The 17,524-nt window shown below is 48.4% G+C and overlaps 1 protein-coding gene across 1 annotated transcript in view; it reads right to left on the reverse strand.

The window, feature by feature from the left end:
* Positions 1–1,263: 1,263 nt before the first annotated feature.
* Positions 1,264–17,524, reverse strand: part of Notch3 (notch receptor 3) — a 30,410-nt gene continuing 14,149 nt past the window's right edge. The window contains exons 24-32 of the mRNA XM_048795513.1: positions 15,599–15,931; positions 13,686–13,840; positions 13,371–13,593; positions 12,294–12,378; positions 10,629–10,791; positions 9,294–9,598; positions 8,058–8,205; positions 4,068–4,165; positions 1,264–3,310 (exon numbers count right to left, since the gene is read on the reverse strand). Coding sequence (XP_048651470.1) covers positions 2,255–3,310; positions 4,068–4,165; positions 8,058–8,205; positions 9,294–9,598; positions 10,629–10,791; positions 12,294–12,378; positions 13,371–13,593; positions 13,686–13,840; positions 15,599–15,931 — 2,566 coding nt within the window. The 3' untranslated portion in view covers positions 1,264–2,254. The remainder of the gene's footprint in view (positions 3,311–4,067; positions 4,166–8,057; positions 8,206–9,293; positions 9,599–10,628; positions 10,792–12,293; positions 12,379–13,370; positions 13,594–13,685; positions 13,841–15,598; positions 15,932–17,524) is intronic.

A 17,524-nucleotide genomic window follows, 5' to 3' on the forward strand; every position in this document is an offset into this window, starting at 1 on the left:
CTCCTCCAGGGCACGCCCATGACCTCTCTTTTCCTCCACTAGGCCCACTCTTGAAGGTTCCACCACCTCCCAATAGTACCATGGAGTGGGGACTAAGCCTTCAACATCTGGGCCTTTGGGGACATTCAGATCCAAACTATAGCACTTTCCTAGGGAGCCTTAAACACAACTTGTCTTGGAGCATAGTTTGTTGCAAGAAACAGAAACCCACTCAAGCTGGGCACAGTAGTGCATACCTATAAACCCCGTTGTGCTAAAGCAAAAATAAAAAGGGCTAGAGATGTAGCTCAGAGCAGGGGAAGGGAGAGGAAAAGAAGAAGAAAGAGAGGGAGGGAGGGGAGAAAGGAGGAGGAAGAAAAAAAAAAAAAGAAACCCACTGAAGCTGTGTATGTAAGAGAGTCTTTATTACATGTCCACAGGGATATCTTCAGAACTCCACAGCATGAAGTCAAGGTGAGAGTCATACAGAACCAGCATCTGGCACTTACATAGCAATTAATACATACCTGCTGATTTCAATGGAATGAACGAACACTCAGGTAAGTGCAATCAATATTGTATCTGGATCTGAGACTCCCTCCAGCCTTAGGGAGCCAATTTAGCGCTCAACCGATTTTCCCGGCACATTACCTTTATCATGGTGCTGTCTGGCTGCTCATCAGTAGCCATGGCACAAAGGCAGAGGATGTCGCTCAGTGGTAGAGCACTTGCCTGGCATGCCTGAGGCCCTAGGTTCCATTCCCAGCACCATGGGGGACAGGAGTGTGAAATACCCACTGCCTCGAATTGCAACCAATACTTCTTAATCTACCCGAGACCTTAAAATCCCACCAACTGATAGTTTTACTTAGCATCTCCATTATAGAAAGTTCTTGAACAGGGGCTGGAGTTGTGGCTCAGCGGTAGAGCGCTCGCCTAGTATGTGCAAGGCACTGGGTTCGATCCTCAGCACCACATAAAAATAAAGAAAGAAAGGTATTGTGTCCAATTAAAATATTTTAAAAAGAGACAAATATATATATTTTTTTTCTTTGTTTTGTTTTTAAAGAAAAAAAGTTCTTGAACACGGAAATTTGATTGGCTCGACTTAATTCTGGCAACCACCCCGATCCAATCAGTGGAGTCACCTGCTAAAAGAGAAAGCATGAGTGGCCAAGGAAACCAAATAGGTTTAGCCCAAGATGGGAGCTCACCTTAGCCCTGGAAAGACAAGAGCCCAGCCACCACCAGTCCCCACCTTACCTAGACACAGACCAATGACACTGAGTGTTAACTATTCCTTTATTAGGCGGTGAGGGAAATGGGGCTGTACAATGCAGGGCTTGAATTCAGCTACAAAAGCCATATTACAAAAATAGCCTAAAAATATTTCTATTCTGCCATGAGCCCGGGCCAGGGGAGTACCAGGAGAAGGTGCCACCCAGGCAGCTCCTCTCTCCTGCCTGCAGTTCCATATTTATGGGAAGACAGGATAGAAGGCACACATCTCCCCTGGCCCCCATTTTCCACCAGCTGCCCCCCGTTCCCAAAGGGATATGGCCCAAACTCTGGGAGGGGTGGGAGCCTGGAGGGGGGCTCAGGCCAGAAGGGCCCTTCCCCAGCAAGGCTACAGGACAAGTCTCATCTGGAATGCAGTGAAGTGAGGGAAGAGGGGTGGGGAGGAGGCTCCCAAGTCTCCCCTGACCCCTGGCCCCAGAGGGTGCGCCCAAGGGTGCCTACTTGGTACATACCAGGGTCGTGTACTCAGTACACGGGATCCCAGTCATGCCTGTGTACTCGGTACACAGAATCCAGCTTGGCCGAATGGGCCCACAGACTCAGCCCCACAGGGGCACTGGGGGATTCGCAGGGGGGAGGGAGTGTCTCCATATATATACTTTGTAAAAAATAATAATAATAATAAGTTTGTTTAAATGAATTTGTTTCTATACAAAATGTAAAAAAAAAAAAAAAAAAAAGGAAAAAATTATAATTCACTCATGTCAGAGTGTGAGAAAATGAGGAGGGAAGAGAAAACTGGGGGGCAGAGAGGGGGTAAGAGGAGGTCCCAGACTTGTTACAAGACTGAGCGGGTAGGAGGTCAGTCCCCACCCATTATAAATAAAGGAAAACTGAGGCCCTGGGCTGATGACCAGGGCAAGGCAGGACCGCAGGAGGCTGGTGGACAGAAAGGAGAGAATGAATAAAACTAAAGTAGGGAGGAGTCAGGAGGGGATGCCCCCCAACTCCCCAAGATCCAGGAACTGGGCGTGTTTCAGGCCAACACCTGCCTCTTAGGGGTGACTTCTGGCTGGGGCCCCAGCTGGGTCTGAGCCTGAGCAAGGGAGCTGGGGACAGACAAGGGGTGTGGCTGGGCAGGCAGTGTCCCAGCAGCTGTGACAGTGGTCCCCGTGGCAGTGGCAGGGCTGGGTGTGGAATCAGACCAGTCCGAGAGGGAGGGGGGAGAAGGGCTGGCCCAATGCTCAGGGGACTCTGGGGATGGGGTTAGGTAGGGGTGTTCACTGGGGACACGCAGAAAGCGAGCCTTTGGGGGGCTGCTGTGGGCCCCTGCTGCTGGGTATTCCTCACCATGTCCTGGGGCTGCCAGGTAGGGCGGGGGTCGCTCCTGGGGAGAGACAGGGGTCCCAGGGTTGAGCATTTGGGGTCCCGGTGCAAGGGGCAGCAGGAATGAGGGCCCAGGGGGGGCAGGTGGAGGCAGCCGGGCCCAGTCGAGGGGGACAGCCACAGGGTTCAGCAGACCCAAGCTGAGCACGCAGCCTCCAGGAGGTTGGCGCCCTAGGGGACCTGCCCGGCCTGTGCCACCGAGCTGCGCCAAGGACACTGCGGTGGCTGTGGCGGTTGCATAGGGACCCTCAAGGGGGAAGCCTCCAGGGGAAGCAGGAGGCCCACCAAAGGGCCGTGGGGAGTCCAACGAGTCCACCGGCGACAGAGTGACGGAGCTCTCGGCCAGGGGACCCGGGCAGGCCAGCGTCAGCTTCTTGCCCCTGCCCCGGGCCCCTTGCGGCCCCAGCCCTGACTTCCCAGGGGGCCTCCTGCTCTTCTTGGCTCCAGATTGTGCTGCCTTGAGGCCTGGGAGGAAGGCCCCAGGCGGGCAGAGCAGGGGCCCTAAGCCATGGGGACCAGGGGGGCTGCGTGGCCCACTGGGCTGGTCCAGCAACCGCACGATGTCCTGGTGCAGTCGCTCCTGGGCCACATCCCGTGGCAGCCTGTCCAGGTGGTCTGTGATCTCCCGGTTCGCAAAGTGGTCCAGCAGCAGCTTGGCAGCCTCGAAGCTGCCCTCCCGGGCAGCCAGGAACAGCGGGGTCTCCTCCTGGGATGGGGGAGGGGGCAGAACCCAGAGATGTCAAGGTCAAGGACACTCTGGTCAACACCAGCAAGGTCTCCAGGCTCTGGGGGAAGCCTGAGGACCAAGAGTTTGTGCACTGGAGCTTGTCCCCCCTGGACTGGAATCCCAGCTATGCAGAGGGAACCTGGGCAAGTTGTTTCCTTTGAACCACATTCACCCAGCAGGTAACTCAGGTGAGACAGTCACCTGAGGCACAGAACTTAAAGGAGCACCAAAAATCTCAGTAATCAAAATAAATTATATTTAAAAGTAATTTTTTAAAGGTAAAAGGAAAAAAATAAATAAATAAAATATGGAAATTTTAAATAAGCAGAGAATCCACCACCCCTCCGAACCCATCTTTCCCATTTATAAAATGAGATTATATAAAACCACCTTAGAAGGATTTTTAAGCAAAGATCCTAACAGTTACTTTTCACTAAGGTTCCAGTGAGCACTTTGAAAACACACTAGCTCACTGAATCCTCAAGAGAAGTGATGAATGGGTATCATTACTGCCCTACTTTACCCAGGTTAGGCAACTAGCCCAAGGTCACAGAGCAACTGCGACACACTTCTCTAATCCACTGTTGAAGCCTCTTGGCCCCAAATCCTACCCCTTAAAACTGGCTTCAGGCAGGATGAATGCCCCCACCAGCTTTATCCCACCCTGCTCTCTGCCACCTGTGAGGGGCTATGCTGATGCTGACCCCCCTCCGGTGGGCTGAGGGCCTGGGCTCACCTTACTGTCCTGCATGTCCTTGTTGGCTCCATTTTTTAGAAGAGCCAAGGTGGCTTCCACATTGTTCACGGCTGCAGCCCAGTGTAAGGCTGATTTCCCTGGAAGGGGAAAAGAAATCAGGGTCAAGGTAAGACTCATGTCCCAGGTCCTGAATCGTAAGTGGGCAGGGGGTAGGAGGGTGAGAGGCTGCTACAAGTGCCTTGGTACCTGTATTTGGGTTCGTGTGTATGGAGAACTGCATGACTCCTCTGACCAAGGGGTACACTGTGTGCACACACCCAATGGCTCTTCATATATAAGAGCTGCTGTGTGGACCTAACTCGGTTGAACCTAGAGCTGTGCTGTCCAATGCAGACATTTCTCGTCACATGTGGACTTTCACATTTAAACTAATGAAAATTCAATAAAGTAGGTGCTGAGACCATTTAATGAGAAGAACTGTCTTTTCAACTATTGGTGCTCAAACAACTGTATCCTATCTATGCAAAGCTAAATCAAAATGAACCAGAGGTCTAAATGTAAGAGCTCACACTATAAAACCTCTAGAAGAAAACATGGGAGTAAATCTTCACCTCCTTAAGCAAAGGATTCTGAGACATGACACCAAACACAAAAGCAACAATGAACAACAATAGGTAAATTGTATATTTTATTTATGATATACAATTTATCTATTATTATGCTTCCAAGGACACCATCAAGAACAACACCAAGAAAATTAAAGAAGCTGGGCAAAGTGGTGCATGTCTATAATCCCAGCAACTGAAGAAGCTTAGTCAGGACAATCACAAGTTCTATGCCAGCCTCAGCAACTCAGCAAGACCCTAAGCAACTGAGCAAGACCCAGTCTCAAAATAGAAATTACAAGGGCTAAGGATGTCGCTCAGTGGTAAAGCACACCTGGGTTCAATTCCCAGGTACCATAATAATAATTATAATAGCAGCTAGGCATGGTGGCACATGCCCATAATCCCAACAACTTGAGAGAATGATGCAGGAAGATTGCAAATTCTATGCCAGCCTCAGCAACTTAGCAAGGCTCAGTCTCAAAATAAAATAAAAAGGACTAGGGATGTAGTTCAGTGGTAAAGTGCCCCTGGGCTCAAATCTCAGTACCAAAAACATAAATAAGTGAAAAGAAGCCAGGCATGGTGGCCCATGTCTAAATTCCCACCACTTGAGATTACAGACATGGGCTTTGGGAGGCTGAGTCAGGAGGATCGAAAGTTCCAAGTTAGCCTCAGTGTTTAGTGAGACCTTGTTTCAAAATGAAAAAATCAAAAAGGGCTGGGGGTGTGGCTCAGTAGTAGAGTGCCCCTGGGCACCACACAATCCCCAGTACCACAGAAAAAGACAAACCCTGGAGCTCAGTGATTGAGAGCTTATCTAACATGCATGATCTTCAATCCCCAGCACTGAAAAAAAAAAAGGATCTCATTATCTATGCAAAGGGGGGAGGGGCAGGCAAAGGATCTCCATAAACATTTCTTCAAAGAAGATAAAATGAGCACATGAAAAGATGCTCAACATCATCAGCCACCAGAGGGCTATCCACTTTATACTCACTAGGAGGCTATAATCAGACAGAAAAAGCTGGGCAAGGTGGCACATGCCTGGAGTCCTAGTACTCAGGAGGCTGAGACAGGAGGATCGCTTGAGCCTAGGAGTTTGAGGTCAGCCTGAGCAACACAGTGAGACCATGTTTTAAAAGAGGAAAAGGAGAAGAAAGAGGGATTTAAAAAAAAAAAAACAAACAAGCATTTTCAAAGATATGGAGACACGAGGACCCTCATACAACACTGGTAGAATTGCACAATGGGGCAACTGCTTTGAAAAAAACATATGACCTGGGGGCTGGGGTTATGGCTCAGTGGTATCGCGCTCGCCTAGCACACATGGGGCACTGGGTTCGATCCTCAGCATCACATAAAAATAAAATAAAGATATGGTGTCCACCTAAAACTAAAAAATAAATTTAAAAAATATTCTTTAAAAATATATGACCTAAAAATTCCACTCCTAGGTATGTACCCAAGAGAAAGGAAAACTACTCTACACAAAAACTTGTACTTGAATGTTCACAGAAGCATGATTCATAATGGCCAAAAAGTACAAAACCCAAATGCCCATCAATGGATAAATGGATAAGTGGTCCAACCACAATGTGGAATATTATTCAGCTATAAAAACAAGGGCTGGGGATATGGCTCAGGGGCAGAGTGCTTGCCAGGCATGTATGAGGTCTTAGGCTCAATTCTCAGTACCACAATATTAATTAATTAATTAAAAAGAAAAGAAGGGGCTGGAGTTGTGGCTCCATGGTAGAGCACTTGCCTGGCATGTGTGAGGCCCTGAGTTTGATCCTCAGTACCACATATAAATAAATAAATAAAATAAAAAAGATCCATTGACAACTAAAAAATATTAAGAAAGAAAAGTGAAGCATTGACACATGACACTAGGTGGATGAACCTTGAAAACATAAAGTAAGAAGCCAGACACGAAGGGCCACATGGCATGATTTCATTGATATGAAATGTCTAGAACAGGTGAATCCAGAGACAGAAAGTACCTAATGGCTGCCTAGGGCTGGAGACGTGAGGGATCGGCAAATGTTGCTTAAGGGGTGAGAGTTTCTTTTTCAGGTGATGAAAATATTCCAAAAATTCATTGTGGCAATAGCTGCACAACTCTGTGGTTATGCAAAAATATAATGAATTTTACAATCCCCAGTAGAGTAAAAAAAAAAAAAGATAAATAAAAATAAAACCTTTGAATATATCATACTTTGTTGTTGTTGTTGTTGTTGTTGTTGTTGTTGTTGTTTTTTTGCAGTTGCTAGGGATGGAGCCCTAGGCCTAGGCCTCCCACATGTTAGGCAGGCCCTCTACCACTGAGATAGGTCCCCAGCCCAAAGTTTATACTTTAGATTTTTAAAGGGTAAATTATACAGTACATGAATTATGACTCAAAAAAATTGAACATTTGTATGTATGTGTGTGTGTGTGTGTATTTTAAAGCAAATAAAACAAAAAGTTATAATATATATTAAACAAAAAATATTTTAAAAACTGGGCTGGGACTGGGGCTCAGTGGTAGAGCACTCGCCTAGCATACGTGAGGTCCTGGGTTCAATCCTCAGCACCACATAAAGATAAATAAGTGAAGGTATTGTGTCCATCTACAACTAAAACAAAAATATTTAAAAAATTTTTTTAAATTAAATGAATTAAAAGAACATTTAATTATTCACTTGTTCCCACTACATTTCAAGTAATCAATAGTCACCACACATGGCCAGTGGCTGCCATATTGGACAGTGCCCACAAAGAATATTTCTTTCCACCACCACAGAAAGTGCTATTGCCCGGTACTACTCTAGAGTTGTGGTTCCCCACCAAGCACAATTTTCTCCATAGGAACATTTGGTTGTCACACATCAAGATGCCAATAGCAATTGGCATCTAAGGGGTCAAGTCCAAGGATGCTACTCAACACCCTGTAGTGCACAGGGCAGTCCCCCCACAACCAATAACTATCCCACCCCAAACTGCATGACGCTGAGGTTGAGAACACCTACTCTAAAGGAAGTGTGGAAGTGTCTGAACGTATCTCCAGCTGTGTGAAGCCCTCTGGCCCTGCAGACAGATGGCTGAATCAGCACAGATTGGTCTGAGCCAGCAAGCGGGCTCTGGGGAGCCACCATCATTACAAATTTGTTCAATGTGCAACTTTGTTACAACTGTCCAGCAGGTAGAAGTAAAGTGAGTTTCCAACAAAGCAGCTTGAAGAGTCCTGGAGAAGCACACCCTTTTTTAAACCCCTGAGATGCCCTAAAGACCTTGCAAAAGTGTGTTAAGTCCTTGTGAGAGCCAGGTTATGTGTGCATGAGCTTTAGTGACACGGCTGCAAATTCACATCAACAGTCAGGGCCCAGGGGACATCCTCCCAGCCGCACCCACGGCTTCCTCAGCCAGCCTGCCAGCCTACCTAGCTCATCCACAGCATTGACATCGGCGTGGCTGGCGATGAGTTCTTCCACCATGCCCTCCACGGCCAGGCGGGCCGCCAGGATCAGTGCGGTGGAGCCATCCGCCATGCGGGCATCCAAGTCTGTGGAGCGGTTCCGGATGAGAATCTGGAAAAGAGAAGATGCCGCAGGGAAGCCATAGCAGGAATGGAAGGCTCAGGAGCACCCCTAAGCCTGCACCCCTCACTGAGGTCCCCAATCCCCATTCCTCTGGAACCAAGCTACAGATGCCACTTGATTTATAGTGCAGTTATATCCTAATAAACCCATCAAATATTGAAGATACTAAACTGAAAACAAATGTAATACACCTATACTATCAAACATCAGGGCTAAGCTTAGCCCACCTCTGAAAGTACTCAGAACACTTTCACAGCAGCCTCCAGATGGGCAATATCATCTAACAAAAAAGCCTATTTCATTTTATTTACTTTTCCCCAGGTACTGGGTATTGAACCCACGGGTGCTCTACCACTGAGCTACTTCTCCAGCCCTTTTTATTTTGAGAGGGGGGTCTCACTAAGTTGCCAAAGCTGGCCTTGAACTTGTGATCTTCCTGCCTCGGCCTCTAGAGTCACTGGGATTACAGGCATGTGACACCACACCTCATTCACAAAACCTATTTAATAATTGTGTTGGGCTGGGATGTAGCTCAGTGAAGAGTGATTTCCTGGAGTGGGCAAAGCCCTAGGTTGGATCCCCAGCACTGCAAAGAGAAAAAAAAAGTGCTGAATATCTCATGTGATTAACTGAATACAGTACTGACAGTGACAAATAGAACAGCTGTATAGATACACATCTGTAACATCCTGAAGTAGAAAAAAAATCTTAATTCAGACACAATTTGCCCTTGCCAGACATTGTATTCAGGTAGATTCCCACTTTATCATTTTTCTGTGATGCTGGGGTTGGAACCCAGGGCCTCTCTCATGCAGGGCAAGCATGTTATCACTGAGCTACAGACTTATTTCCATTTTTTTTTTTTTTTGGAGATAGTCTGGTGAAGTTGCCTCAAACTTGTGATCCTCCTGCCTCAGCCTCCTGAGTAGCTGAAATAACAGGCATGAGCCATGGCACCCAGCTTCCATTTTCCAAATTAAAAAAAAACAAGCTCTGAAAGAACGAACCAAGCTCAAACCCATATTCGGCTGATGCCAACCCCATCTCTAATGTCCAAAGAGGTGGACCTGTCTCACCTGAAAGACACCCTGGGCGTCAGCAGTGACTGCTGTGTGCAAAGGGGTGCGACCCGAGTGGTCCTGCGCATTAGTGTCTGCCCCAGCATCCAACAGCCGCTTGGCCGCGTCTGCCCGGGCATAGCGGGCAGCCAGGTGCAGAGCAGTCTCGCCTGTACGGTCAGTCCGAGCCCCAAGCTGGGCCCCCTGGCAGATCAGGTCTGAGATGATGCTGGCTGATGTGTCATCGGCCTCATCTTCCTCAGTTGGCATTGGCTCCAGGGCCCCACCGCAGAAGGAGGCCAGCATGAGCGGGGTGAAACCATCTGTAGGGACCAGAGCATGTCACAAAGACACAGGTTTTTCCAGGAGATAATGCCAACGGCACTGTATTAGGAGCAAACAGGACACATAGGAGGACAAGAAAGTGGCAAATCCTGCCATCTGCACACCCACCCCCAGGATGAGGACTCATGGGCACATGATTGATCACAAAAAGGCTCCTAGGGAGTCAGGGATATAGGACAAGGGACAGAGGAGGTCCAGCAAGCACAAGATCAGGCAAATTCCAGAAGGGTTTCCAGTCTGATCCCACAGGAGGACTCTAAAGTTAGCTGTACCCCAGAGTTGTAATCTAGTTCAAGATAAAGGAGCCTTCCATACTCTTGCATCCACCAACTAAGAGCCACCCCCAAGGACAAAATACTCCCAGCCACTCCAGCCCCCGTAGCATGGGGGACTTCAAGAAAGCAACAGGTATAGGCCATTTGGAGTAAAAACAAAATAAAGCTGGAAAAGGAATACTCTGAAATGTGGCAAAGATTGATCCAAGAGGATCTGGACAACAGGATCTGCTACACCCTGCATGAGCTTTTGCGGTTTTCCTTAAGAAATCATTTGCACCCCATTCTCCAGTCTCAAACCCTAGTAGAGGCCAATCTCCTTCCCTGGCTCAACAACAGGCAAATGGACCAGCCAATCTGCATACTCCAGCCCCCTGGCCACACCTATTGGCTCAAAGATGAGCATGTGACCACAGTCCATCCAATCAGAAGGCATTCTGAGACTTTTGCTAGAGCACTAGCAAAGAAAGGTTTTGTAAGGCAGGAGCTAAGGCATGGAGAGTGGAATACTGATTCCAGGATCCAAATGGGCCCACTACTTCCAGTTACATGGCAGTAAATGCCTTGATTTACTTAAGTTAGTCTGAGTTGGGCTTTTATTATGTACAAACCAAGAATCTCAATTCACACGTACACATACACACAGAAGCCCAGACATTCCCCAGATCACAGACCAAGATGTAACCTCTCCAATGTAGGACAGGTGAAAGGCCTCCTCTGGGAGGTGGCTAACCTGGGCCACGCACGTTGACATCCATGCCATCGGCATCTGCATCTCCCTGTGGTGGTGTCAGTGCTATGGCTGGTGCCACACGGATGTCAGCAGCAACCAGGTGGTGTTGGGTCCACTGGCGACAATCCACAGGCTCCTCAGCCCCCATACCAGGCTCTTCTACCTGGAGGAACAGGGACCGGGTTCTCAGACCTCACCCTTTGGAGGTGGGGAGAGACACTACCAGGAATGGGGCTGGGCATTCCCACATTTAGTGATGGAGATGTATGCACGCTGGAAAATCATTAATATCCTGCTTCTCTTACAGACAAGGAAATAAGGATGCCCTGGAGCTCAGGGAGCTAATAAGAGGAAGAAATGCAATTTCGATCCAGGATGGAAGAAGGGAGAGGCTGGGAAGCCAAAGTGGGTATTACATACACAAAGAGGCATAGGGAACAGCACCTGCCAGCACCCCAACACAAACACAATGAAAACGAAATTAAGAGAGCAACCCACTGACAATAGCAACGAGAACTAAATATTTAGAATTAAATTGAAAAAGAGAAGCACAAAACTTATACTCTGGAAACTACAAACCCCTGGTAAAAGAAACATAGGGATAGAGGATAAGCATTAACCCTTCAAGAACTGGTATTTATCTGGGAAAGGAGTAAATAGGTGGTGACTGTCCACAAGCCAGAAAGAGATCCCTCACCAGGAACCAACCCTGATAACCTCCAAAACTGTGAGAAAGTAAATTTCTGTTATTGAAGCCACCCAGTCTATGATATAATCTTATGGCAAGCTGCTATGGTTTGGATATGGTTTAAGGTTATCCAAAAGCTCATGTGCTGGAAGCTTGGTCCTCGATGCAGTGATATTTAGTGGTGGTGGAACCTTTAAAAGGTGGAGTCTCAGAGGAGATAACTGCGTTACTGGGAGCTCTGCCCTTGAAAGGGATTAATGTAGTTTCTCAAGGGACCCAGTTAGTTCCTTTGAATGGGAACTGAGTTATAAAAAGAGTCAATCTTGCCCTTGAATTTCTCTCTGGCTTCCTGCCTCACCATATGATCTTTCCTGCATGAACTCCTGATACCATAATGCCATCTACCATGAGATTCTCATCAGAGACCAAACCCACAGAGTGGCCCAAACCTCCGACTTTTAGCTTCCAAAACTGTGAGCCAAATAAACTTCTTTTTAAAAAAAAACACATTATCCAGCTCTGGACTGAATAGAAAATGGACAAGGACACAGTCTGAGCTAACACAGAGCCCACGAGAAGGCACCAGGAGATGAAATAAAGCAGGACCAGGTGGATACACATTCACATTGGGGATGCTGGACAAGCTTAGAACCAACAGACAGAAAGCAGACTTGCTACCTGGGTCAAGGCATTTCTTTGAGATGACCCCATGCTGGCCTGGGAGCAGGAACCTGGTTGAGGAGGGGCAGGATGGAGGAATGCTTTCTTCTACCTAGAGAACCCTGTGGGCCCCATGACCAATCTCTTCTTCCTCCAAGAGCACAGAGCCACACCAAGGAGAAAATGAGGTCACAAAACTATGGCTATTCTCTGGAGCTGGGGAGGGAGGGAGAGCAGAGACTCCCCTGTGCTCTCCCACTAATGATTGGGGTCCCCATTCCAGACACAGGGGCAAGGGGCAGGGAAAGGGACAGCACCTTCAGTCGCTTGGCTTCTGGGCACTCTGTGTCCATCCAGTCTGTGGCCACCTCCCCCATCAGACTCTCACTCTTGGCCATGTTCCTGTAGGACCAATGGGAAGAAGAGAACGTAAGAAAGAACACTGGAGGCATCTGGCCTGGGAGGAGGATTTGGAGAATGGTGAGAGCAGATGTCATAGAAGCAAGGTCAGAGGTCTGGAGTTGGGATTGGGGCACTAAGTCAGTAGGTGCAGGGGGAGGGCCAAGATACAGATTTCAACAAGGGAGGGAAGGAGGGAGGGAAAGTCAAGGTTGCAAGGGGTGTAGTCAGGGATCATGCTGGCTGGCAGCCAGAGTTGTAAAGTGGAATCAGGGAAGAGACAGGAGTGGGGTCAGGGGTCAGAGCAGTAGATTAGGGGATAGATGAGGGCCACAGGCATACCACAGGGGTTACAGAAGATGGTGTCAGAGGTCATGGAGATGGAGTTACCCTCATATGGAATCGGGTAGGCAGCCAGGATTGAAAAGGTTGTGGTGAAGGGTCAGGAGTCATGGAATCACAGGGAAATGTTACACTCAGAATGGGGTCTGGGGTCTTGAGAGAGAGATCAAGTTACAGGTGAGGTCCAAGGTTAAGATTGAAATTAAGGATCATGAGAAATGAACATGAGTTGGGTGGAAAGGGGGTCAGAGGTGAGGTCAAAGGTAAGGATAGGTTGGAGCAAGGGTTGGTTGTGGGAATCATAGAGAATAAGGATGGGGAGCTGGGGAGGGGCTGGGATGCAGACAAGGGTCATAGAGTCAGGCAGTCACATAGGAATGAATCAGGGGAAATTCTGAGAAACTGGTTTAGGGTGTTGTCCAGGAAGGATATGAATCAGGGAAATGATGATATAGGAAATAAAATCAGAGGTCAGGAATCTGGGGTGATCCCCAGGAATCATGGAGTTAGCAGTCAAGAGACTGAACACAGGAATACCAGACGGAGTCTAAGGTAAGGTGAAGATGGGGTCAGAGGTCAGAGTCAGACCGAGGTGGAGTGCAGGGCTCACAGAGTCCCCACAGGCAGAGGCAAGGAGAAGACAGGGTCCTTACTTCATGCCCAGTGCATCTTGTCCCACAGGCTCACGCCGCCCCTTGTGGCCAGCTGCTACATCCTTGTGTAGTGCAAAGCCCTCGGGGAACCAGAGGGTGCTGTGCTCACGCTTGCGCCGGGCTACCATGACGCCCAGGACGAGAATGACCAGCAGGAAGACAGCGCCCGCAGCCAGCAGTGGCAGCAGCGGCACACTTGGCTCAGGAAGCTCCATCGGCTCCCCTGCAAGAAAGAACCAGGAGACGCTAGTGCCACCACGCCCTGGGGCTGCAGCCACCCGCCAGGGCCTCATCGCTCTCCCTGCCCAGCCTCACCTCGCACATCCCGCAGTGGGTACGGGAAGTCCAGACGCTCCACAGCTGACAAGGCCCCCAGGTAGTCAGCTGCGCTCTGGGCATCAGGGAAGCAGTGGTCATTCTCAGGCGACTGCAGGCAGAGCCGATTGTCAATCTCCAGCATCACTACAGAGCTGTGGGGCCAGAGCCGAGGGATCCAAGGGCTCAGAGGTTGCCTAATGCATCTCAGACACCAAGCCCCATCCTCCTTCCCCACACCAGCCTCACAAGAGCCATCTCCACCTGCCATGTCTCCACTACCCACCTGCCTTCCAATCCCACTGCACCCCGAAAACAAGTCTGGCTGCGTCCACCGGTGTTCTCAGAGCCAAAAGTCCAATAGACAATGTTTTTATGTCAATATCGCGGTAACTTCCTCACCCACCCTAGTGGTGAGGTGAGGTTCTGAGCATAGGTTCGGCTTTTCATTTGCAGTACTGGGGACTGAACCGGGGTCTAGGGTGTGCCAGGCAAGCGCTCCGCCACTGAGCTCAGCTCCAGTGCTTCTCCTTCTCTTTTTGAAGCTAATTTCTCTCACCCAATCTAAACGTCGGTATCCCTGTTCACAGCTCTGTTTCCTTCTCTCCCCACTTCACTGATCCCTTCCCAGTTTCGATGATTCTCAACATCCTACTGTCTTTCTTGTTTCTATCTTCTGCCTCCTGGGGGTCTCCCCGCCACATCTCCAGTCCCTTCAGACTCTACAAGCCCAGAGTAGCCCCTGTTTTTCACCACATGTCCTATCACTCAGTCATTTCAGCAGAGGAAAGGCACTTCAGATCCCTCCTCCATTTCCTCTGCTTCCAGCTGCATCCAATCAGAGCCTGCCCCTACCCCCATCCCGATATCTCTTTTCTGTGTCTGGGACCCATCCTTCTCAAGCTCCTTCAGCATACTCATCAAACACCATGTCCCTTTCTGTTCCCTCTACCAGGTCACCAACAGGATACTTTTACATTTTTCTACATTTCTCATTTCTTTAAAAAAAAAAAAAAAAAGCCTACACAAGGCCCTTAAACACTCTGCTAAACCACCTGTATCTCCAGAAGTAAGTAGCGCTACACCCAAGGCGTAAGTCTGTAACCTCCCCTTAAGGGACACTTGCTCATATCTGGAGGTGTTTTTTCATTGTCACAGCTAGGGGGCAGTGTTACTGTCATCTAAGGAGTAAAAGCCAGGGATGCTTTAAGTATCTAAGTATCCTACCATGCACAGAACAGACCTCCACGGCAAAGAATGATCTGGCAGTAAATGTCAATGAAAAAGAGGTTGAAAAGCCTGTGGGAGCCAGGTATGGCAGTGCACACCTGTCATCCCAGCTACTCAGGAGGCTGAGGCAGAAGGATCACAAGGGTCTGGACAACTTAGCCAGACCCTGTCTCAAAATAAAATAAAAAGGGTTGGGGATGTAGCTCAGTGGTGGAGTGCTTGCCTAGCATGCAAAGCTCTTGATTCAATCCTCAGTATCTAAATAAAATAGAAAAGAGGGAGGGAGGGAGGGAGGGAGGAAGGAAGGAAGGAAGGAAGGAAGGAAAGCCTGTGGGAGAAACACTGCTAAGGAGGACTCTCAGATGCTCAGGGAAGAGAACACACAAGATCCAGGTCACGAGTGCCCCTCCCCTGCTGGGCTCTGAGCCTCCCTCGTGTTTCAGAATTCAGATTGGGGGATTAGGAGGGACTTTGGAATATTTGCGTGTAGATATTTGCATACACATATGCAAATATATAATTTAAGGGATGAAGCCCAAGCCAAAACTCAAAAGTCATTTATGTTTCGCTATGTACTTTATACACACCGCCTGGAAGTAATTTAAACAATATTTTTTGTGCCTAAGGTTTTGTTTGTGGTGCTGGGAATTGAACTCACAGCTGCTCCAGGTGGAGTCACTCACCCGATCACTTCAGGAGCCAGCTCCCGCCTGGTCCGTAATTCTGAACCAGGACTTGGTCGGTGGTAAGGGAAGACCATGGCCTGGCCCCGCGCGTCCAGGCGGAAGCGCAGAGAAGTGCGCAAGATGGCGCTCAGCCGCTGCAGGAAGTCCGCGCTGGAGCGCAACAGCTCTTCCGGAGGCAGCAGCACCGTGAGGACCAGCACGCCGCGGGCCAGCAGCGCTGGCACCTCGCTGGCACAGTCCAGCCCGTCCCAGCCACATTCCTCAGTGTTGCAGCCCTGGTCACAGCGGCCATCCGCAAAGTGGTCAGCGCAGTACTTCTCATACACTGGGCTAGGAGCAGAGAGGAACGGGGGTCAGGGGACCTCTAAGCCCCCAAATGCACACACAGCATATAGAGCAACAGGCTCTAGAGAGTGCTTGCACAGAGGACTGGAATGTACCAGCACATGTGAGGCCACTGGTTGGATAACCATAGGTTGAATATTCCTCATCTGAAATGCTTGGATCAGAAGTGTTTCAGAACTCACATTTTGGGGGGGTTTGGAATATTTGCATATATATTGGCATATAAGTGTGATATACCATATATATGTTTGTATGTGTATATATATATACATATATATATCTCACAATGATATGATATATCACATGTGTACATATTACATACATACACGTATAATATTTTAAGGATTATATATATGATATTTTAGGGATGGAGCTCAACCTGAACACAAAATTCATTTATTTTTCATATGAACTTTATACACATATCCTGACAGTAACTTAAACAATACTTTTGGTGAGCCTGAGGTTTTGTTTGTGGTGCTGGGAACTGAACCCAGAACCTCATGTATGGTAGGCAAGCACTCTACTGCTGAGACACAACCCCAACTGTGCGTGAGTTCGACTGTAACCCATCACACGAGGTCAGGTATGGAATTTTCCACTGTGGTATAATGTCTGTGCTCAACAAGCTTTCAATTTTGGGAGCATTTTGGTATTCAGATTTTTTTGATTAGTGATGCCCAACCTGTATTAATATAATCAATAACTATTAATTGACCACCTGCTATATCCGGGTGCTGCCACAGACATCAAGGATATGACTCAGCCCCAAATCTTTGCCAAGGAGGAGCTGGCACTCCAGCAGGTGGAGACATGGCAAATAAGATGGATGAGCAGAAAATACAGCATCCCAATACATGTCAATAAAAAAAATAAATAGACATAAACAAATATAAACACACACAGTGCTAGATGGATTTAAATGCTAAGAAGAAAAATAAAGCAAGGGACATCCTGGGAGGTAACCAGGGAGAAGCTCTCAGAGAAAGTGACACCATTTGAGCAAAGGCATGAAGGAGATAGTCAAGAGCCACGTGGCTTCTCAGGGGAAGAGCAGTTCAGGCAGTGGAAACACCCAGTGCAGAGGTCCTAAGGCGGGACCAGCCATAGGTGTCTGAGGAACAACTAAACAGAATGATGGCGAGGAGGATTGAGAAAGATGAGGAGAGAGAGGTAGGGAAGCAATGGACAAGCAGTTGGGCACAAGAAGAACTCAAAGAATTCACAGATAGAAAGCCAGACAAACAGGGAATGAGGATGGACAGGTGGAGTGTATAGGCAAGAGAAAAGCAGACCCGAGGGCACGTGGATGAAAAGAAATGGGCAGCTATGGGTCACACTGAGGGAGACAGGGCAAATGGATGGCGGGACCCTCAAACAAGAGATCACACATGGATGTGCAGATGGCATGAGCAGCAAAACAGACCCGGAAAATGAAGAAACAGCCCAACAGAGCGTCCAAGAATGAACTGATGAGCAGAGTGAGGCAAAAGGGCAAGAGACAAGGCTATGGACGGTCAGATGTGGCGCATTAACAGACAGAAGGGGGCAAACAGATGACTAAAGGGACAAAGGAGG

The sequence above is a fragment of the Marmota marmota genome, unplaced genomic scaffold (assembly GCF_001458135.2).
Source record: "Marmota marmota marmota unplaced genomic scaffold, marMar, whole genome shotgun sequence".
Classification (NCBI taxonomy): domain Eukaryota; kingdom Metazoa; phylum Chordata; class Mammalia; order Rodentia; family Sciuridae; genus Marmota; species Marmota marmota.